Genomic DNA, 24,014 nt, shown 5'->3' on the forward strand with positions numbered 1-24,014 from the left:
ACACCACCACCAAATAAAAGAAAGAAAAGAAAACACAAGAACTTCCGCGGAGAACGCTATATAGGCAGACCGGCGACGGTGGGGATGCCTCAAAGACGGCGTGCAGGCTCGATAGTTCGCGCGGCCGCCGACAGATGGCGCTAATAATGAATAAGGTCTATTGGTGCGCCGTGGCATATTGTAGTTCGCTATGTGTTGTGATAATGTTCATATATTTTGAGCAAACAAAACATACAAAGGGAACGCATTAATAAAAGCATGAACCTTTTTAAATCATAAAAATTCCTCAAAGTAAATATAAAACAGTAAAGCAGCTCTCGTTATACCGTCAGTATGAATCTAATCAGTTCTTTTTTACCATGATTTTACATGACCTAATGAAGGGACCAAATATAAAACCAGCGATTACATTTGTCGTGCACTATCGAAAGTTGAACATGCATCGAGTCGATGAGAGATAGCACGAAGAAAATATTGCGGAACAAAGTGAGAGCTCCCCCTCCCTCAGAGACGTTGTATGCTATTTTTGTAACGCTCAGGAAACGTTTTTTGATACCTCATGAAGACTAGAGTATAAAATTCAATTTCCCAAAATGATATTTTTTTTTACATGACAAAATGACGTACGCTGAAAACTTGCCGTTTTATGTCTTTTTACGTTTAAAGCAAAATTCATTTTAGTGTATGTGCTTTGCACAAAACACTCAAGTTTTGTGCAGCATAGCTCTCGCTATCATTTTTAAGGAAGTAAGATATCAAAACTCAAAACTGCTACTTCTACCTTTTTTATGACTTAACTAGATGCGCCATCTTGAAGGCTAGCTGAGATAACACAGTTTCATATGAACACGGTTGTAAACTTGAGACTGGGGCAGAAAAGAGAACACAACGGAAGGTAGTAAAAGAGGAGGCAACGTTACAGTTTCATAATTTGTTCTTATAAAAAAAAAAACGTAACTTGGCAGTCTAGTTTCCATAGTCAAAAATACAGTAACGAATATAATTTCAGGTGCATAGATGTTGTTTTTCAATAAGCATAATATACGGAGTTTGTAAACATAAAATGCAGGGTGCATGAGTGGTACCTTTAGCACTCCGCCGAAACGCGATGGATAACTAAAGTTATTACTCCTGCAACAGGACCAAGGCTACCGGGAAGATAGCGCGCCCGCGCGGTTTTTCCGTCTCATATCATCCGTGTTTCCACACCGCCAGCCTTGTGCCTGTTGCATGAGGGGTAACTTTAGCTCACTACTGCGCTAGTAGTTTTTTTAATGACGCTCAGCAAGTTTCTAAATGGAACCATAACTTAATTTAACTAATTACAATAATTAACACATTTTAGTTATTTATTCGATCTAATGTGACAATTTTCCCACGATATTAAGTCCCCCTGGCCGTGTAATTCACCAGCACAACCCTCGTTTGTATAACTTCCATAGCTTTTTCTTTAACAATTCTATAAAACCTAGAAAAGAACACCCTGTATATTCTTGCCTTTCAATAAGTCTAGTATGTAGGTAGATTTAAAGTTCTACAGAATGAAACACAAGAATCACTGGATTATATCAGTAAGTTAGACTATGCGTTACGAGATTTCGCTTACCGAAACAATAAAACCACGAAGCCAATAAATAATATCTGCAGCTGAGTATCCACGGAAATGTACCAATATGGAACCAGGCACTGTAAAACAAAAGACAAGAGCTTCGAGATGAATATACAGAAAGGTATATATACTTAACAATTAGATCCAAAGAAAAACTTTTAGAATAAATTAGTGTTTTAAAACATAGCTGCATTATAGATACAAAAGCTCACCAAGTCTTGATAAAAGCTGCATTTTAATCGGGAAGTTCGTAGAAATAAATATAGTCGATCACAATGTACAATGCACACATGCGAACAAAGTAGGAGTCCCTACGTTCTCATAATGTCAAAAACGTGTTAACTCAGGTTCACATATTTGCAACTGCATACGACTGAGCGCCTTACAAAATCTTATGATCTCTTACAACGAGGGAGCTCACTAGCGTCATCTATCGGGCATGGTTGTAAACCCGAGACTGGGGATACACACAAGGGACACAACACAAAACGACACGCCATCAATATTGCTTCCAGTCATGGAACACTTGCCATTTTCCTGTATTTCATTTTTTTTTGCAAAATATTCTTCTTTTATTGACCTGAAAAAACCTTTCGCAATGCTAGAAACGGCAATCCTTTTATAAATAGCACATAACTCAGTCATGAGCAAATGCAAGAGCCAATGTCGGCACGACATTTTCCAATGTCCTACCGACATTGGGAAATAAAAGAACCATGCCTCCTTACCAGCTCGTCGTGCCTGAGAAAATTCTGACCATTTAACATAAGGAGCCACCAATATTTCTTGCATTTATCGATTTCTGCGCTTATCAACTCGTTCCAGAGAGGACCATCTCCGAAGAAACGTATGAGGATCAGCATGCATATTCCGATGCAGGCAAGGGGTATCAACCTGAAAGTGAAGGAACATAAAAAAATTCACAAAATTAGTGTCTCGCCAGACCAGAATATATCAAACATTAATTATATCAAATGTTTGAAATCAAGGGCACCTGTTTTCAAAAGTCGCGGTGTTATGCCTTAAAATATTTTTTTTCAACAGTTAATAAACAAATGTTCCAAATATGTTTGCATGTTAGTTGCTCCACCTAAAAGTCTCTTGCGTTTGCAACTCAATATTTTGCGAACTTTTCAAAGACGAACATGTTTTCTTTAGTGGGTGACAGCCCATGAGGTTGCAAATGGCCGTAGAAAGGCTAATAATAACATGTATAACAAATGCGCCTAGGATTATGTCGATTATATATAAATATCGTTTGGCTGTACTTATCTCTTAACTTTAGTGTAAAAAGTATGTGTCATATGGAAGCTCCAATACAGTTCCTCAACCTTTTAATAAAAAAAATGTATCTATAACTATTCTAGACACCACCAGCCTTGGAAAATACCGAACTTTAAAACAAAGTCTAGAAAACAGAAAGTAAGGTGCTTTTCTTATCTCCTGAATAAAAAAATGTGGTCCGACTGTCTAGGGGCAATAAATTTGACTTGCTCATTTCAATTGACTTTTTTTCTATAATTTAGTGTTGAAGTATGTATGCCTTAGCCAGGTACACTTCGTACTTTGCCAACAGACTATATAATTGTACTCCTTCGTAGCCGATGAAAGAATGAATGGGGGAGCGTGGGCCGGGGGCTTCTTCCAGCTGCATTTCTTTTGAACGTGATATCAATTAAACACAGAGACTGAGGAAAAGCAATTGGCTGCAAGTTCGGTCGTTTCGCCAAACGCGTTTAAATGCAGTAGCTATATGCACCAACTCAAGTTTATAAATAAGCCTGAGCGTCCCTAGAGTCAATCCACCGGCGCCGCGCATGCGCGATGGGGTGTGGGAAAGAAGCACGCCGTCCCGCATCAACAAACCATTAAAAATGCTGTCGGTAACAGTGTGCGACCCCGTGATTTTTTTCGCGTTAAAATTGTTGGTACTAGGTCTTCCTAGCGATGACTTGTTACTTTGGTGGCCTGAGCGAAATCAACAGGGCTCATTACACCGCAAAACTTAGCGTAAGTAGTAGGGAGTTTTTTTGTAGACTGCGTTTCCCCCTTCACACCATTCCCGGCTCTTAAAGGCCAACGACCATTTCGCGCTTTCCACCTTTCCTCCACTTCCTCCTCTCCCCCCTTCCACCTTGTCCACCATTGCCCATCTCCTCCTCCCCTATGGTGAGGAAAATCTTCTGCCTTACAGAATATCGAGTCTGGTCGTCGGCTTTTAAGACTCGCTGCGTTTTGACAAGAGGCAGGTTTTAGCCTTGTTTCTTCCAAAACAACACAGGTAAGGTCACTCCACCATCGCGGCGTGGCGAAATAGAGTTGAGCTGGTGCATAGGGGAGGGGGGATGATTTTCATAGTTGAGCTGGTTCTTAAGGCAGGATAATATCTCGTCTTTGAGTGACGGGGGATGGTCCTCTTAGTTCAGGTGGTGTCTAGGGCGGGGTTTCCTATGGAAACAGATTACGTCACACCATTTTGTCTTTGTGACGCTGCGCGCGCTTCCTTCAGCAACACCTTGATACAAAGCCTTTCTGCTGAATTTTTTCCTTACCGAAAGAGGAGAGGGGCGCTTTTCTGCCCTTTCCAGTCCTCCTCGTTACGCAAGCTCATCCTACACTGTGCTCCTTTGTTGTCCTTTCCACCCCTCTTAGCTCCGCGCGCTTTCTCACACCACCTGCTTCTTCTCCTCCAATTCCTGCGTCCTGTGTCCATGGCTCATGCAGCAGCCCACTTGACCTGCACGCCGGTGATCGGCGTTCAATCCTTTGCACCGGTTGTCTTTGTTTTTGTTTTTTTAAGGATTGTTTAGTGGCTATGGGCTGACCGACCTACGGATTTTGTGCTTACACGGCACCTGAGGTTGGTTGGCCTTAAAGGCTACCGTTTTAATAGCGATCTAAAAGCACGAGAAAGATTAGGCACTGTCATGTCTGATGTATTTCTTTTTCAGTCCTCGCAGGCGTCGCGCAACGGACACCTAAATAGAGTTGTTAGCGTTAGCTATGACTCGATAACTGTTGATTCAACGAAGCAGAGTTCACTTGCCTCCACCATCGGACCACCGTATAGATAATTATTCTTGGGACTCCAAAGGTCTGGGCATGCTTGCTCACAGCGTATACAAGAAAGAATCCGCTGAAATAAAAGAAAGCGATACAAATATTAATTTAACATTTTAATTAAATTAAGAATTTCACGTTTATCATAAGATCAAAGTCTATCAGTCAAACTATGTAGGACGAATCCTCAATATTGATGTTAAGATCCCTGAAATGTTTATTTATTTATAAATGGAAGGGCTCCGTCATTCAGAAACAATGGTCAACAAAGTCAAATTTGGGGGTTTTACGTGCCAAACCAACGACGGGCATCTGGCACGCCCCAGCGGAGGACTGAGGATTAATTTGGACCACCTGGGGATCTTTTGACGTGCAACCGGAAGCTCGGTCACACGGCCCCTTCTCCGCAATAAGCCTCCGTCATATTGCGGGCACCTCGGTGTCGGGATACGAACCCGCCACCTGGGGATCCGTAGGCCGGCGCTCTCGCCTCGGAGCCACCGAGGCGGCTAGAAATGATGGGCTCATATATTTATTTCCTCTTATTTATTTATACATATATTTCGTTTGTGTGTTTTGAAGGTCCAGGAAATGGTCCAGAGACTCAAATATTGGTTGTCTGACGGGCGCCTCCTCATTAGATGCAATACTCTACAAGAGTTAGCTGTAGTAATGTTATTGGAATAGCCATAGTGAAGTACGTACACCTACGAACATCAGCGCTCTAAACCAACAAAGAAACAAAAACATAAGTTAAGAAGTTATATTCTCACAAATAATCATAGCTCTCGTTTTGGTTTATGCGAAATGAAACTACGTTTAGCGTGACAAAGTAAAAAAAAAAAACAAAAAAACTTTGAAATCAAAACAGTGTTCTTGAATTTTTTGTGACTTGAAACGGCAAAACGAGTGCAGCACAGTTTGAAGCATAGGCTGGAAAATAACAGAGGCTAAACTGTAAATAAAATAATTTAGGGATGCCTATGAAATACGACAACGTAGCAGAATGACTCACAATACGTGAAGTATATATATATATATATATAACAATGTTAAAAAGATAAAAGAACCAGAGAGACAGTAAAAATGCACGTAAGACAACAATAAAAAGAGTAAATATGTTTTCTGATTAAACTCGAGCTGACTAAAGAGTAGCATTTACTCTCATGAAGCCATTCCCTATTCCCTACAATATCCGCGAAGTGCTTATTTATTTCTTCAGTGAGGTCTTGACCGGTCAAATACGGCGGTCAGCAGTTCGTGTAGCTCTTGGTGGCGTCTCTCAGACGTGCCCTGAGGATCAGATCAGAAAACGTTTATTATATTGATTGGGTTCCACCACACCTCTTGACTGAAGTCATCTGGTATGACGGGGTAATTACGGAGAGATGAAGGGGTGAGGAGGAAGGAGGGGGGGGGGGGGGGTGTTGGATGAGGTGTGTGAAGTTCACTGCCTTAAGGCAGGTGAGTAGGAAGTCCAGGATCTTGATTCTATTTGCGTTTTCTTTGCGGGGGGTTACCCACTCTTTGTATGTTTGAGGTCGTGCATCTTCCGGAATGCTGAGGTGTGCGTCTTGTCTTAGTTGTTAGTTTGCTTGGCAGTCCCATATTAGATGATTACAAGTAGCCGGGGTTTTGCAAGTCTTGCCGTTAAAGTCGGTACCAGGGTCGTCTTCTTTGTGTAACCTATAAAATTTCCTTCTCAGCACAGGTGTTAGGGCTGTGTTGGTGGCGATGCGTCGAGTACATACCCTCCCCTACCTTGAGTAATTGGATGAAATAAAGTAAGCCTCTTCTGGCAGCAGCGATGCCAGTCGTTGTTTCCGAGCTGTCCTACTTGTCTCTTTCAGTTCATCGAGGTTCAGATCCTCTGGTTGGGTTGTGACGGGGGAGCCCTCGTGGCCTGATGCGGCGTGGGATGCTTGTAGCTCAATCCGCGCGGTCTCGTGGGCCTCCTCGTTTCCCGGGATTCCCTGGTGTCCCGGGATCCATACGATGTGCAAACTGTCTCTACTTAGGCGAAGGACCTTAGCTGTACATTTGATATCTTTCGCAATCTTATTCCTTCTGTCTGTCCTTCTGCACTCCTTGACTGCTTCGCTGGAGTCCGTTTAGACGTACGCGTATGCGGCCGGATTGCACTGAACCTGCTCTTCAAGGGGCCAGTGTACGGGCAATAGTTCAGCAGTTTTCGTGCTGCTGTTATTGAGCAGGTATTTGCTTTTTGATTCGCCGGTGCCAGCTGAGTGCATTGCTATGGCCGTGGTTCCGTCCTCGTTCTTCGCGGCGTCGGGGTAAATTACTTCCGCTGTTCCATGTTTAAGAATTGCCTCCAATTTTTTCCTGCGGAGTTTTGCTTTGCAGTCCCTGCGTTTTGGTTGGGTCCTGTTTTGATTCTTCGGTGTGGGCTTCAGGTCCACTACCGCCTCATCCTCCCAAGGAGGGTTCGGTGGTGCGATGTGGAGGCTCTGTTGCGGTGTCTTTCCAAGCATTTGGAGGATGATAAGGCCGGCGGGTAATCTTTTCAGTCTATCGAGTTGACTTCTCCTCGCTTCGTTTGCAATATCCTGGAGGGAGTTCATCTGAGCGGCGCTACTTCAATCCGTAAGTCTGGTATACTTGGGCAGCCCAGTAACCACTCTCATGGCTGAATGGTTAAGTATTTCCAGCTTTCTTACCTGGGTTATTGTTAGCCGGAGAAAATTGAACCCGTACATGACTCTGGTAATGAGCAACGCTCGTATCATATTCTTCAAGGCACTCTCGTTTGCTCCCCACGCCTTCTTAATCGTTCTCCTTATCAAATTGCGTCCCTGTTTCCAATGAGATCGCGTTTGTTTTACCCAGTTATGAGCGCCTCCGGTTTCATAAAAGGTTAGTTTAAAGGCACGACCACATTGGCGTCGCAGAGGCCTGCGGCGCGACGGTCCGTGCTGCCGGTTGCCGGTCAAAACCAATTTTCGGCTTCAACGGCGCGACGTACGGCACCGCAGAGCCAACCACTCCTTGCGCGGTTCAGAGCTCGCCGCCGCTCGCCACAGAAGAGAGGAGCCAATGGGAGGTGGCGTAGATAGTGACGTCGCGATGCCCTGGCAACGCTCAAAACGGTCTTTCGCGCGTCTTTCAGGTTCCGAAGGACGTGCTTCGTGTCGTCTGCTATCCCTATTTCACCCCCCCCCCCCCCCCCTCCCATGCCTTCCGCAACGGAGCGGTTCTTTAAAACTGTGCGACTGTTTCCCTTTTTATATGACAAGACGCAGCCAGACTACCTTGACGCTAAGAAAAATCGCTGGGAAATTATAGGAAAAGTGAGTTTCTCCGTGGCACTTGTTGCATGTCATTTGTGTTGTGACGGATGTCGTGTTGATTTGGTGACACTTCCGAAAGTAGCCTTCTACTCTGGCGCGCCGCCGGGGCAGCAAAGCACTGACCTGTCCTTCGGTGTTTCAGTAGAACCAACTCGGCCGGGCCCAAAACCTCCGGCTCCCTCCCTTCAGAGCGCGGCGACGTCGCAAGATCAACGAGCAGGCTAGGATAATCACATTCACGCTGATCACCAGGTCATCATGGACGCCTACCATGTAAGCAGCGAGTGCGGTTTCGATGCTGATATATGCGAATGATGAGAGCCAAAACGGAAGAATCTAACGAAGAGCAGACGTTGAAAGAGCGGAAAATCCGACGGGAGGCGCGCGCACGCTCGCGAGATCCAGTGCTGTCACGCGACGCCCTCAAAACAAAGGCCAATGTAGACTCCTCGCGTTTGGACGCCGGACGGCGGTGCCGCCCGGCGGCGCCGCCCGGCAGCGCCGATCACGGTAGTGTGGTCAGGCCTTAAAAATATTTATGCTAAGCTTTCTCTCGACCCCCGTTCTTTCAATCTGCAAGCCGATGGTCTCCCCGATGTTCTGCTGCCTGGCATTTTTGCTTGCAACAACCATATAGTTGGTCTTTTCAAACTAGATCTTCATCCCGGTTTTTTTAAGGAACCCAACGGTGACGTAAAGTGCCTTTTGCAAGTGTTCCTCTTGGGTTTTATCTTCCCCTGTTGCCGTCCAGATAGCAATACCGTCGGCGTAGATTGTGAAATTTACTTCTGCTGCTTTTCTCTCTAGTGCTAGAGCGAGGTCCGTCATGGCCATGTTGAACAACGTGGGGGAGATAACGGCCCCCTGGGGTGCTCTAACCGCATTATTTGAGATCGTTCATTGGTGCTGGCCATGTGAACACTGTAAGCCCTGCAAGAAGGACTTTCTAAAATTTAAGCCTGCCTCGGATGCCCCTTTTCTCGGCTGCTTTTATGACCGTTTCACGCGGTCATAAAGATCTGCCCCGGATGCCCCTTTTCTCGGCTGCTTTTATGACCGTTTCATGCGGTATGGAATCAAGTGCCTTTTTAATGCCAATTGCCACGATGGTACGGGGTTGTCCTTTTGGGGGAGTAGATGTTATGTCTCGGTGTATCATAGCCAAGCTGTCCTGCGTTGAGAGGCCTTGCCTAAATCCTGTTTGCATAAGGTGCAGTCTACTTCGTGTTTCTAGGAGCCGTGTAATATAGGCCAAAACCATTCTCTCTATTATTTTACATAGCTTTGAGGTGAAAGAAATTGTTCTTAGGTTTCCGATATCTTTGGCTGGCTTGCCGGGTTTGAGATTACTGTGGAGTATTTCCACTCTCTGGGTAGGGTGCCTTGTTCCCAAATTTGATTGTACCATTCCAAAAGTTGCTCCTGTTCTTTTTCTGGGAGGTTATTTATAGCGGCAATAGTTACATGGTGGCGCCCGGTGCTGTGTTGCATTTGGCTGTGGCTATGGCCGCCAGCAGTTCCCCCTTGTTAAAAGGAGCGTCTTCTGGTGCTTGGTCGTCCGTTTGCGATCTTTCGTAGCAGGTGCTTAGGAGGGAAGTGGTGGGCTGCGGTAAGAAGCTGTTTCTGGCTTGAATTGTTAACTCAGCTTCTGATATTTCAAGTTTTAGAGCCAGGTTGGCTCCCATCCCTCTGCTTTTAATCTTTCCGCACATTCCTTTGTACGTGCGCCATGCTTTTCCTAGCCCGTCTTCTCGTTGAAGGATCCACAGTGCGTTTGCCATTTTAGCCGACTAAGCTCCAGTGTGTATCTCTTTGCTCGAGCCGTAGCAAGATTGAGTTTGATTTTGAGTTTTTTGTCTCGTTTCTTTTTTCTGTACCGTTGTAGAGCTTGAAGGCGGCTGGCCCATAGGTTAAGTAGATGCAGGTCTGGCACGGGTGTGTCTTCTCGTACTCGGTACTCATCTTTTGCGGCGGCCATGGTCAACTGTATTCTGCGTGTTAGGTCTTCTGTGCTGCTCTCTCCTAGTAGCGTTCGGAACCTATCCCATCTAATAAAGTGGACCTTCTTTCTCGCACAAACGTTGATGTGCATTTTGATACTGATGGGAAGTTGGTCGCTTTCCATGGGGTCCGGCTTAGTGTGCCAGGTCAACCTTAGGTTCCTGGTTGGCCATGTTAAGTCCGGTGTTGTATCCGCTTCCCTTGGGTTAAGTCCTAGCCTGTTTGGTTAATCGGGCTCATTCCTGAGAAGAACCCTAGCTCTTCGCACTTGCCGTTTGGGCTTTTTCCGCGTTGATTTTCTCGCTTACATCCTCATGTTGTGTGTTGGGCGTTAAAATTGCCGGCCACCAGCGTAGGCTTATTGCCGTGTTTTGCGTCATCTAACCATGACATGTCATTTCCTTCCCGTCTGTGCGGTTTGATATAGGTATTTAAGATTCTACATTCCTTATCCCTTATTCGTACTTTGACACCCACAACTTCCTGCGTGTTGTTGCAGAGATGTTGTGTGTCAATTGAGTTGTGCCTGGGAAATGTCTTTACTTATCAGTGTTGCTACTGTAGGCATGGGGTTCTCTGGTGTATCACGGTCGGTGTTGGCGGCGGTTTGCGTGTAGGTGTTGTAACCTCTAATTTCGATCGAATCTGTTTTTGTTTCTTGCAGCACGATGACAAGCGGTTTGTTGTCATCCATTTTGTCCAGTATTTCCTTGAATTCTGCTTGCTTTTGTCGAAAGGTTTGGCAATTCCACTGTAAGACCCATGGAGTCTTTATACTTTTAGACCTTCGCGTACGGGTCCTATTTGTGTCTTGGTCGGTTCATAGCATGTAGGGCCTACAGAGTGCAGTCCAGTATATTTTTCATATTTTTTGCTTTTTAATCCAGTGACGGCATTTTCTGCGTGACGCTGCTGTTCTGTAGCATTTGTGTCGCCATCGCAGTCGGTTCGACGTGATATAGAGATGTCCCAATTGACGCCGGATCGGGTGCTTGTCAGTTTGGTCCTAGCGTGAGGGAAGCAGCCCGGTCCCCTCTTGTTTCAGGCTTGGAACTGTCTTCAGTTCCATCGTTCGATGCTCTGGATGGTGGTGGAGGGCCGTTCAAAGATGGCCTTGGTGTTAGTAATTTTCTCGGCTGTGGACGCCTTGGCGACATCTGCCTTTTGGGGCAATCGTTGCTAGTTGCGACGTGCGGGCCCCCGCAGCTAAACATTTCGGCAGCAATTCGCAGCCTTCTGCGTCCCCATGAATGTGGCCACAGTTGCCGCACCTTTTTGTGTCGGGGGAGAGGGGGGTGGGGGCACACATCGGACTTATGACCAATGCGGTGGTTTGATTAGCATACTACCGGTCTGGGTCTGTACCCCATTATATTGAACACTTCACATATGAAACGCACATGCCTCGGAATTCTCTCATCTTCGAAAGTAACCAATACCGCCTTCCCAGACCTTCCTATAATCATAGCTGTCACAATGTTGTTTGTGCGACAGTCTAATCCCTCAGTCAGTGATTTTGGTGTTTCATTCAGGTTTTCGCCATGCACGTATATGACTCCCCTCACTTGGTTGTTGAAGACGCCATGTACGGTTTCATCTTATACTTTTTGTCTGCTTTTGCTACCGCTTTAATGTTTAGTAGCTTGCTCGTGAGCCGAGGGTTTCTAGTTGTGATTGCGATAGTATATGACTTCTCGTTGAGGTGAATTGTGAAACAGTCCGTTTTCTGGATGCCGGCTTTCTCCGTCGTGCGGTAGATGTCTCGTCCGGTGGAGGTGTAAACCTTCTCCTTGCAGGTAAGTTTCAGCACCACTGTCTGAGTTGGGGACCTCCTCGCACCTACAGGGGCTTTTCTCTGTTTTGTAGGCAAGGTGATTCGTTTGCATGGATGGGATAGTAGTAGTGGCCATTCTTCGTCGTCATCACTCGATCTGGTTCAAGTCGTTTGTACATGCTGTATTTGTTTCTTGTGTACCGGCATCCGTCTGCTTCTGCCGTAAAGCGGAGGGCAGGTTGCGATTCAAAAGAAACTCTTCGTAGTCTTTCTTAAGTCTGGAATGCTCCCGAAACAAATCCTTTTGCGTGAGCACCTGTACTAGGAACTCTTAGTTCATCATGAATTCTTCAAATGTTTCACGTTGTTTCGTACAGTTCGTTAATAACTGGCTGTCTTGTTGGGACATCTGATGGTAAATGAGCTGACCTGTAACGGCTGGTGGACTGCTGTTGCCTTGAGAATGACTCACAAGAGTCGGATGAAGGTTCGCCGTCGTCTGGCTTATGGAATGAGTCCTTGCACCGCGGAGCTTGCTACTTGGTGTTTTCACTATGGTCCCGGGAAAATCTAGGGGGCCGTTGCCTAGAGCCTCCAGATAGGTATATGAGTCTTCAGTTTGCCGGTCCAGGGTTCCAAGCTGCGGCCCCTTGGTGGGGCTGCTTTCTTTTGCGCCAAGATTTGCGAAAATTATCGAACTAGTTAGTTAGACGAGAGATAGGAATGGGTGCTTTGTATTCCAAATCGTGCTCTGGGGAGGTTTCGAAAATCGCCTAAAGATGTCGATAACTCACTATGTGGGCTTTAAGCATCCTAAAAATCTATAAATTATAACGATGCGCGGTGGAATTTTCTATTCAAAAAGCAATCAAAAATCGAAATTATCTCCGGCGATGGTACGAGCGCTGTGCCGGCAGCCAGGACGGCATGTCATAATAAAAACACGACATTTCGTTTATATTTCAAACGCTGTTACTACAAAATGTGCATGATTTTGTAGATAATAAAAGCAAATAAGAGTTGTCAAAAATGTTTATTTTTCGCGGAGAGGGAATATAATACTTAAACAATCATCTAAAAAAGCGCACTATGTTTCTTTTTTTTATTTTTTAGTAATCTTTTGCGGGAGTGATGTGTTCGTTGTCCGCTCTCGAGCGCGCGCTCGCTCGGTTGAATCGTAGCCCGGATGTATGGGCAACGAGCCGCGCGCATTCGAGATATCCCTCCGCGGTTCCACCGGTCGGAGGTGCGAAGATCTTTCGCTTGATTTGGCAGACAGAGGTCCCAGATTCAAAACATGCTCATCACATCGCTGGAGATGACCTTAGTGTTCGATTACTTTTTAACAAGGAAATCAGCCACATATCGTCATAGTTTAGTGATTTCTAGGATGCTTCGAGCGGGCAGAGTGAGTTATCGCCATATTTAGGCGATCTCAAACACTGCATTAGGGCAGCCTTAACAGCATGCCATATATTTCACTGCATTACTGTATCTTCCTGAGGTTGTTGATCTTGTTTGCGGTAAATCGCTGACGATACTTCGAATTAGCTTTTTTTTTATATATTGGCAGTCGACTAGTTGTTGCAGATTTGAATTCAACAAACATATGAAGATTTCTAGGTTTCAAAAATATGTTGCACGCATTCTATTCTATAATAACTCGCTTAGGAAGGCTCTGGTTTATGTAGGGTTTTGAATGTTTTTATTTTCTGATTTCTCCTCAAACTTTCGAAGAGTTAATTGAAATGCATAAAATTCGCAACCTAGCTCGATTGCGCAACTATGATTTTTTTTTTTTTTATATTGTGTGATCTGTAGCAAATATTTCTTTGTCTCATTTTTACTTGGTATGACAAAGATAGCAAAGACAAAAGACAGTTTTAGAATAGCGCACGCTAAAGCTTTGCCTACGCAAAGAATAGCGTAGTTGCCACTACGCATGTGCCGAACGCTAACGTCGTTTTGCTCTTTGCGTGCGCTGTTTCTTAGAAACTGTGTGCGTATGTAAAGAGTTTTCGCGGACCTTCAAGGAGGATTCTTGACGAAAACTTCGCTAAAACCAAGACGAGCACAACTAAAAAAGGCGGCTCTTAGAACCATGGCTGCAGCCGCTTTGGCCCTGCTTTGGGGTGTCGTGAGCGCGACGTCGGTGGCATCCTCTCGACTGCTATCTTCAACGCACGACTACATTGCACTCCTGCGGGAGGTGCACAAAATAATATTTTGGAAGACCCAGTAAGGGTGCGCAAAGATCGCCGGCAACTTGCTGCCAGCGACGCGCAAACGTCTCTCGGCAAAGGTAGTACGGTGTGCGAAGGTCCCTTCACGAGACCTCTCTTGACGAGGCGACGCAATCGGACACGACCGGTCGACCACTCCCGTCGCATTCTCGTATTTAAACGAATCTAAAATCTTACTGGGAAGCAATAAACTTGTTTTTTCTTTCTCAAGTTACAGCAATTCGTGTGTGAAAAATAAAAAGGTTTTCTATATGTTTGTGGTGCTGCAAGCGGGGGATGCTCGGGCTTTTCTGTCGCGGCGCAGAAACGCTGTTCTAAAACAGTCCTGCGCAGCGTGCGCTAACGCTGGCACTAGGTTTAGCATTAGCGTGCGCTAAAATTGCGTGCGTTATTATAAAACTACCTAAAGTTTGAAACAAGTAAGCTTAACACTTATACCAAATAAATGCAATACATCTTTAAGTACCACGCAGTGACGAACACTCTGGTTACTTCCATACATTATTGCAGACAAAAAAAACTTTTTACCTGACGAAGAAAAATGTGTCCACAGCCAGCCATCCATTGTTGAAAAGCTGCGTGTTGTACTGGACCACGAGCTTCTTGGCCATTTTCGCCCCCGCTGAAACGAAGATGCACATTTGTTTGGTTTTGTTTTAGAATTTTGGTTAGATCCGATTGGTAGAAAAGGTTCGTGAAGATCAGATGCCATACAAGTGATCCAACTTTAGAACTTAAGCGTAATTCCTTTTAAAAAGACGTTCAATAACCTCTCACACGGAACTCAAAGTTTGCAACCAGGGTGCGAAACAAATCAAAGTGGATTAAATAATCATTACGTCACATTCCTTTCCTAGCTTTATGTGACTCGCACTGAATATTACTTAAAACCTGAGGGTGCAAAGTGAGTTTGTAAAGCTTAGACATATCGAAAGTAGCATGGACTACTTAAGGGAGTAAACAAAACAAAAATCACATTACGTGTTTATGTTGCCCCCTACGTTGTCACCTATGGTGAAAAGTCTCGGTACATTTTTCCATGGTTAATAAAAATATTTTATTTATATCTACAATCTTCAATGTTCGCTATGTTGATTACGCGCACTTATTTCTTACAGAGACCTAACCATTCTTAAGCGAGAAACATGTTCTTCAGGAACAAGCGAAAATCGTTTGTAATCCTCCGCTAATGAAAAAAAAAAAGTCGAATTAGACAATGAGTTTCTCCTTGCAATCCCTCACTTCGCTCGTTAGTCTAACGGAATTAAAAGGTTAAAAAAAAATTTTTTGACCGCGTATATTTCACACAAAAAAAAAATGGTTACGCAGACACTAATTACAGAAAAAAAGTGTTTGGGTACCCCAAGTACCGGTAGATAACTTATTATCGCGTAATTTTTTTTGGTGGTTTCGTCGAGCTTCGGCATATTTGCCGCTTGGGGCCAGTCGGGGGTCCACTAACGATGACGTCAAGCGCAGGACTTGTTTTCCAGGGGGTATAAAACTACGTCATAGTTCGAGGAATGCAAGTATTGAGGCCAGTAGATCGAAAGAAAAAAACTGTTACGTGACGGATGTTTTTTATGCTCCCATTCTAGCAGATGGAGCGCAAATGTACATCGCCATATATATTTGTCCCCAGCCACCTAATATAAGCGTATCCGGAATGGGCGATGAAAAAATATTAAAATATTTCAACCTGTATTTAGCAAAAAAATAGACGAGAATGTGTGTTATACCCTAAATGCCTTCTATCGGCGTGGCGGCGGCTAAACAATATTTTCGCCGATACTGGAAGTCACGAGATTTAAGATGGCTGCACCCTTACGAAGAAGGTTCTGACGTACTTCAGCTCCCGCAATCGAAACCGAAACTTATTACACGTTATTGTATTATTTACGGCGTTTTGGAAGTATTCTGCCTTGAGTGTCGTGATTAGTTATGACATACGCGTCATTTACGGCAAAACAACGCAACCCAAATTGTGACGCATACATGCCTGCCGAGAGCAAGCAAGGCGACGAGCGCGTGTGATTAAGCCTTAATGTCCCATCTGAGGTTCAAGGCTGGTCGACCCCCCTCCAACTGAAGCCGCTCCAAATGTATTGATTATGCGAGTCGAACTTGGCTAATGCTCAAAAACAAAAAGAAAACGGAAAGCCACAAGGTCCACGCGCAGAAATACACACAGTTGAACCTGTAGACATTGATTTATAATCTATGATTTGACTACGTTTGAGTATGTTAGCAGAACTTTTGTAGAAACAAAGTTGCAAGCTATCATGGAAACATGACGGACGTCGTAGCCAAGTTGCCGCTGCATTCCACTGTGAATTCAGCGGGCGAAGCGATCGAAATCGCCTCCCTGTACAATTATTATTATATTATTTTTTTTAACGGGGGCGATAAAAAAAATTGTTTTCTAGAAAAGGGGGTTTTTCCTTATAGACAATGTGCGAGCGCTGATTTGAGAGATTATAAAAAGAAATCTCCCCAAGTCATTAAAAAAGACATCTAATTCTGTTCACTACACGTACACATTTGCCTGAAACGATAAAATTTAATTAACAAAATAAGGCATTTCATTATTTCAATTACCCTGATCAATCACTTTGCCTTAAATCCGTAAAGAAAGTAAATAAAAAAAAAACAACGCCTGGGAATAAAACTGCCGACCCCATAGATCATTGTACTCGACTAAAGCAGTATTAATCTGACACCGCGAACAGATGCTAATAAAACCGCAGTTGGAGAAATCAACTTGAAATACATACTGAAACCTTGAAACCTATTTCCAGGAGCTTACGATTTGCTCAGAACTTACAGTACACAGAAATATCGTTGTAGGCGTAGTGGTGAACCCACACCACCCAGATGATGCTCAGTGCCCGGAGTCCGTGAAACACCTGAAGGCGCCGCGAATCCTCGTCCTTGGGCGCACGCACCACCAGAAGTTTTCGAGCCGTCTCGTACGCCGACAGAGAGGAAAGCCTCTGTATGGCTGAGCCTGAAGCACGTAAAGAGCAAGACACGAAGCAATACAGTTTTTTCGGTGGCAATAATGCCAGTGTGCACCTCGCTCAATCGCGTTGCTACAAAACGCCGTGCATTAAGAATAATTCTAACTATCGATGCGGACGAAGGGGATAAAAACCTAGGAATGTATTTCCAAAATTAATAATTTTCTGGATATCATCGTACATTAAAAAAACGTAGTTTAAAAAAGTGAATTTAGGGCAAGTGACATAATCGCCTGTCCCGTCGGAAATACTATGAAAATCGTCAACTTCAAATTGTTTGAGCGTGAACATAAACAAGAATGAACAAGCTGCACAGACAGGAAATGTTGTTTTTTTTTCCACAAGATGATCACCAAAGCCAGACAAAATCGAGGCAAAATGTCAATATATTAGACAAGAAACGTTAGACGAGTTTTGTTTTCACTCTGCAGGTGGACACTAGATGTGATGATAATCGTAACGATAAGTTGTCTAATTTCCTACGATTTCTTATTTAACATTTTAATTATTGGTTTTAATGGTCATGTTAAAATTGCAGTATTCGCGACAATTACTATTAGAGGCCAGAAGAATTTAAAGCATTTGCGAACATGTAATCGTTTTAGAGGTATGAAGGGATCAATTTTCACGTTTTTTCGCCCATAATTATAAATAACACTAAAAAGATCGTCGCAAGGCCTGCCCACAATACAACTTGGAAGAGTGGCGCTGTTGTTTCAATTATGTCGTCACTATCTCGCCAGTGTGTTCTTGGTGGGTGTACCGACAACACAGACGACCACGTGACTGTTACGATTACGTCACTCTTCTAAGAGTCATTGTGGAAAGGGCTTGCAGCGCTCTTTTTGTGAGACATTTTTTTTCAATCGTGCGAAATAAAGCAAAAATTAATCGATTAATATCTAAGAAAAACATTATAGTTTCTCAATTTTTTTAATTGGTCTGACCTCAAATACTACGTACTGTCAATCCTTTAATCCCAACATGACCAAAAAACAATATTAAAAAGGTAATTAGGAGATATTAGTTAGTCAACTAACCGTGACTCTCATCTAACGACCGCCAAGCCTCATAAATATATGGTGAGGACGGCCCTCAACGAACTTTCTTATAATAAATTTTGTCGAATTAAAAGCAAACACCCTGTATGTCGGAGCACTATATGTCTCCACCACTGGAAGCATGGGTGTGCTTACCATGCTTGGGAGGGCACTTCGAGAAGGCATCCCATATAAATATACTTGTTTGGAGCAACGTTGACAACACCACGGGAAGGGACAAGCAGCTTAAAATGCAACTGAAACAAAACAAAAAAAAATAATCTGAACACGACGTTAACGTTTGAGTATCATCGTGGCCCAGTTCCACGGGAAGCGTAAAAAAGACATCACTGCTCGACGACCGAACATCAGCTGCTGTAAGTCGATCACAAAACAACATTCACTAATGCCATTCGCCAGCCAACTCTGCCTGTCACCAATTCGTAATGCTCAAGCAACAAAAAAAAAAAAAAAAAAAGTTCGCTAATATTGTGAGAATTGAAGACACAAAACAGCTGGTGGGGATTTGATATTTTTAAAACCGGCGATAAGGAAACAAAACCTCAAATGTTGTTGTCACGTCAAAACTCGTGTGTGCATGCGCGGATGTTAGGTTCGTGTGACGTCCCCTAATAAAGCGTACACTGTGCGACTCCGTTAACGCAAACAAGGGATCACCGTGATTCGTAGTTTTTTCTCCCTCAGATTTGAAAGTGTGCCTCTAAAGCTACTGCAGTAAAGGAAAGTAGTCACTTGGGTCCCTAAAGCAAGCTGTAAACTTTGGTGGCCCCGAATACCCTTCGAGGTAACGTGCAAAAAAGCGCCAATGTCGTGTTCGTGCTGACAGTGTCACGCAGTCTACAGTTGACGTTTGATTACCCGCAATAGGGTTCGCTACAATTTAATCAGCCGAATATAGCCTTCATGGAAGACAAAATATGCATCTGGACGCAATCTGCGACGGAGCACCACAAACACTTAGCCCCGGTTGTTTTATTTTTTTACGCTCCTACGTTTATTTAGCGTCGAATCCACGTGCTCGTATGATCTGTAACCGCCACCAAACCTCAACACTGTGAAATAAGTAACTAACTTTCTGCAACGCGACGATTTAACCTAAACCAGCCTTTCTATTCACGTGTCGGGTGGCCTTGCTGTACATCCCTGCAGACGGCTTGTCCTTTACCCTGACTTCAACGGCATGCGCAGCTTCCCTGATAGCAATTTTTATTCAATGAGTACTGAGTTCTCGCAACCGGACGCATCCCTGCGACGTTCAGGCGTCGAGATACCGTCGTTGGAGTGGTATGGGTGTTTACCTCGTAGTGCAACTGACTTGTCTTGAAGATAAGCAGGTATTTTGTCCTAACTCAATTGTGATATTTTCCATTAAAAAAAGGAGGCTTTATACGTGTATAATATGTCTACTAAACATATCAAAACCTAGGTAGATTACATAAAGTTTATATAAGTCGTCATATTGTCTTATATTATTTTACGGGTTTATGGGACACCTATTTATTTTCCAGGGTTACGAATGTCAACAGCGTTGAGGTTCATCTAATGACCAACAATAATAAAAAAAAAAAGACCGCGTAAAAAAGAAAGGTCGTCCACAAAACGTTGCATTGAAAAATAAGCTTCGTGGCCGAATTTAAAAACTCTCAGTGTTTCGTCTCCATACTTTCTTCGTGGGTCCCAGCCATTCCAAATGATAAAATAGCTATATTTGCATTTAAGTAAGTAATGTTCATTGAACATTTACCTACAGATGCTTTGTTCGTTGTCACATCAAGAAAAAAGAAAGTTTTGAGCATTATTCTAAGGCTGCGTGAAGTACTTCTTAAAACATTTTGGTATCGAAGGAAGTATTAATGCTTTTGGCGTTTGAAACGTGTAAGTATTGATAAAACAACATAAAACTAATCTTAGATACAAACTACCGGGTGTCTGAAATAGTGGCCAGGCTCTTTAAATCAGCAGCAAAAATCGGTTTCTTAACCTATCGCGCTACGATGTTGTGCAGCATTGTCCACAAGTGGTGCATTTTTCCTTAAATAAATTGCAAAGAGCGAGCTTACAGGAGAAAAAAGGAAAAAAAGAAAAAGGCTTAACTCGTATGGAAACGCAGTCACCGATCTTCAAACAATAGGGCGCCCTATTGTTTAAAAACCGGTGGCTTCGCTGCGTTTACATGGGAGTTTAGACTTTTTCTTTTATTACATTTTCCTCAGGTAAGTTCGCTCTTTGCAAATTTTATAGAAAAAAATTCACCACCTCTGGGCAACGCTGCACAAAATCGTAGCACGATAGGGTAAGAAATCGATCTGTGCAGTCAATTTAAAGAGCCTGGCCGCTATTTGAGACAGCCGGAACGTACATCTTGCAACAAAGTTGTTTCTTTCTTCTTACCTGTTTTTTTTAAACCGACTATCATCAACCATGTTTACATATATCTTACTTGAACACATAATGGGGAAAATGAGCTTCGTTCTGCGAGGAGCCAGAATTTATTTACCATGGTTCTTGAAGTGAATGCGAGCATAGGTATTTAGTACTTACTGAATTAAACATAGCTTCTGAACTGTTAACAATATTAAGAGAGCACAGCGCAAAACAAGAAAATGTCAGCCCCACTTACACTATAACAATGTCTTGCGTTGTGAAGTGAGGCTTCTCGTTGATGGTACAGTAGCTCACAACAGCAGACCAGTGCATGGTGTGGAACACTGTTTCACGGCAAAGGTATCACCCATAGGTCATTTGTAAAAACCTTAGGAGTTTGCTTCATTTTATGCTCGGACGAAGCCGAAACCACATGCACAAGCATGTTGCCCCGAACGATGCTTGCACCACATGAACACACGTGTTTGACAGGGACGCTGAAAGCCTGGAGTTCCCCCTCCTAGCTTCTGCTAAGATCTCACTTAAAATTATGTCTGAGATAAAGGCGTAGCGAAATCGCAGTTGAAAGGCCCTTCTATATCAAAAACGTTTTCTACAATTGTCAGCGTTCTTCGCTTCAGAGAGACATCAGCTTTGTGGTAATGCCAGTGTTTTAAGACGTTTTTTTAGCAGAACTATTCGTTAGTTCGTGGTACATTTTTTAGCAGGGTTGCACATCCTTCATTAGTACGCTCCCTCTAAATATAGATGAAAGCTTCATGTTTAATATATTCCCCCAATCACAACCAAGAACGTACCAGCTTCAGTACCAGGGTTTCGTTTTCTCGAGTTTAAATTTTATTTTCATTAACTCAACGCGATTAACGTCTACATCACGAGATTCCAAGCACTTTATCGACATCTGCATGATGTTTTATTCGAATGATCGATATGCTTACCAGCGATGACACTATCCTTGGTCTCGTCCTTACTTGGTCACCCAACCTCGCTGAATCTACTATTCACATACGTTGCCTTTGTGATTAGAAATAATCAATATCTTGTTGGTTGTACCGGTGCCACGCGTGTCTAAGGTTATCCGTAATTTAAGGAGAGCAAAATAGGCTAGTTTATATAATTAGGTTGCAATCTTGTTGTCGTTCTTTCTTTTCTTGTAATCCTCAATCCTTAAGATTGAAAAGAGAACACAAGTGGCGCTGAGATTTAATCAATACCGTCCAGCGGACGCTGCAAACATCTACAAACAAGGCAATTGAAACACCAACAAAGGACGCTGCACACACTCAGCCACTGGGTAACATTTGAACGTACCGCCTTTGACGATGCTTTCGACGTCTTGCTTGGAACATGACGATGGCATGCATAGTCCCGTCCTTGTGGTGGTTGCGTAGAAGGTTCCAGCATCCTCGAGCAACTCTCGAATTACCTGGACGTAAAATTTAGCGTAGGTTATGCCAATTTACGGTGGCCTCCCTTTACGGGACAGCCTGTACAGTTTTGACGTATTACGTGTTTATGGCCTGGACTTAGCACGTATCCGCAACATGTTACTCGGCGAGGCATTGAGCCTGATCTATGACGTTCGCCACTAAATCTGCCGGGAAAACTTCCCCGCTTAGTTTTGTAAAAATATTGTAAAAACAAAAATTGCAATGTAAATAAGAAAAAAAAACTTCCTGATTTAATTTGGTTCAAATAAATAAAATAAAAAAGCACAGGTGGGCCTCTGCCGAATGTTTACTTTCCAATGACATTCTATGTTAGCTCTTTCTTCATCAAGGAGTCCCGTTTGTTTGTATACACCCTAACTTCGCCAAGTCATCAGCGTTCTCAGATACTTTAAAGCAGACTTGTGCCTATCTCAAATGCTCTACTAAAGATACTGTATTTCAAATACTTTTGAAGTATCTTGGTATCTTGCAAATACTTTTGATTGAGAGTATTTGATGCTCTATTTTAATTACAATTTCGAGTATCTTGTACGCATTATCTCAAATACATTTTTGACATTCCGCCATTTTCCGAGCTTTTCGGTATGAAGTGAGTGGGCGTGGCACGAGCAAGCGGGAACATTCTTTCGAGTGGTGGACGCCTCTGGAAACCAAATCCTGTTGTTAGCTCCGATTAGCTACGGTGACTTTGACTGAGCTCGTGAAAACATCGCTTTTTTGCCAATTGTGACTCATATTTCAGCTGAAAGTTCGTACAATGCAGGTTTTTCCTTCGCCTGCCCAAAGGCGCCTTTTGTTTTAATAAAGTTTCCCCCGCCCCCCCCCCCCCCCCCCGAAAAAAAAAATTTCAAACAAAAGGTGTAGTTTTACGGAAGTAAAGATGCCACCCTGAGGCGCAACGCAGACCTGGAAACGACCTACGACAACAATGCAGACTTGAGTGTCAAGAAAATAACAAATAGACAAAATGAGAACTAGACACACACACAAAAAAAGAAGACATTTTTAGAAATAATATAGTAAGTGTATTAAAACTTGTTGTTGGCCTAGTTGGTTCATGATGCAGCCTAGAAGTTTTTTGCGCGACACAAGGAACAATCACAAGCGAGTAGACACGGACAAGTGCAACAAGTGTACAGGCAAGCTGGTGAATGCTAACCATGTTCAATAACGCGAGACTGGGGCATTTTTGTTTTGCTTTTTGTATATTTGACCCCGCTAGGGCAAAACGTCGAGGTTTTTTGTTTCTTTTCTTTTTATTGTCAGTCCGTCACGATTGCTCTCGCGAACATTGAGAAGCAGAGAACAGTTCAGAAAACGAACTACGAGCTGGATGACCTCTCAAAATGCCAACAAAGTGTCCCCCAACGTTGAGTGCCTTTCTGAACGCAACCTACTTGAACAAGGTGCGACCACTGCCGTGGCTATTATGTGGGTTCTCTTTGTTATCCATTCACTCATATCCGTATCCCAAGTTCGTTTATAGTGAACTCCATATATAGGGAATATGGATTGTAGTTAAACGATGCGTCTAAGCCTGGTGCGCCGCAGGACATGATATTCAGCGATGTCACTATAGGCGAGGCGCTCTGACCCCCCGTTTGTCACCCCCTCCCCCCCCACCTCGGTGTGGGGGGGAGGGGGGTGATACAACACAACGCCTGTGCACCTGCCCTCAGGCCTTGTGGGCATGTTCATGTCATTTTTTTTAATAGAGCTCGGGGCAGAGTGTAATGTACAAATACCAACAATTAGTGAAGTGACGTTAAGTGCCGGATCTCTCCCGAAAGTAGTCGTCAGAGGATGCGAGCTGGACCCACTTCAGCTTTTATGCTGAGCTGGGCACCGTGCATGCAGCATTGTTCATGCAGGCCGGAGTAGTAACAAAAGAGCCCCTCCAACCCTCACCGGAAAGCACGAACTCAAGCCGAACGCTGACGCCGTGACAGCACTGAGTCATTGTATTTGTTGTCTCCATCCATTTAGTTCTAAAATTAACCGCTTAGGGCGCCACGGTTCCATCTCCTCCCCAATAGCTAAAGCGACCCCTTTCTTGTTGTCTCAGAAATGTTTTGTAACATCTATCAATGATATTGCCACGC

The 24,014-nt window shown here is 43.7% G+C and overlaps 1 protein-coding gene across 1 annotated transcript in view; it reads right to left on the reverse strand.

The window, feature by feature from the left end:
- LOC115323582 (nose resistant to fluoxetine protein 6) overlaps positions 1–24,014 on the reverse strand; it is a 54,462-nt gene that overhangs the window by 16,198 nt on the left and 14,250 nt on the right. Inside the window, exons 3-10 of the mRNA XM_029983959.4 lie at positions 21,773–21,887; positions 20,697–20,784; positions 18,212–18,312; positions 16,820–17,002; positions 14,524–14,617; positions 4,656–4,745; positions 2,338–2,503; positions 1,607–1,686 (exon numbers count right to left, since the gene is read on the reverse strand). Coding sequence (XP_029839819.3) covers positions 1,607–1,686; positions 2,338–2,503; positions 4,656–4,745; positions 14,524–14,617; positions 16,820–17,002; positions 18,212–18,312; positions 20,697–20,784; positions 21,773–21,887 — 917 coding nt within the window. The remainder of the gene's footprint in view (positions 1–1,606; positions 1,687–2,337; positions 2,504–4,655; positions 4,746–14,523; positions 14,618–16,819; positions 17,003–18,211; positions 18,313–20,696; positions 20,785–21,772; positions 21,888–24,014) is intronic.

Source organism: Ixodes scapularis, unplaced genomic scaffold (assembly GCF_016920785.2).
Source record: "Ixodes scapularis isolate PalLabHiFi unplaced genomic scaffold, ASM1692078v2 PGA_scaffold3__209_contigs__length_174095766, whole genome shotgun sequence".
Lineage (NCBI taxonomy): Eukaryota > Metazoa > Arthropoda > Arachnida > Ixodida > Ixodidae > Ixodes > Ixodes scapularis.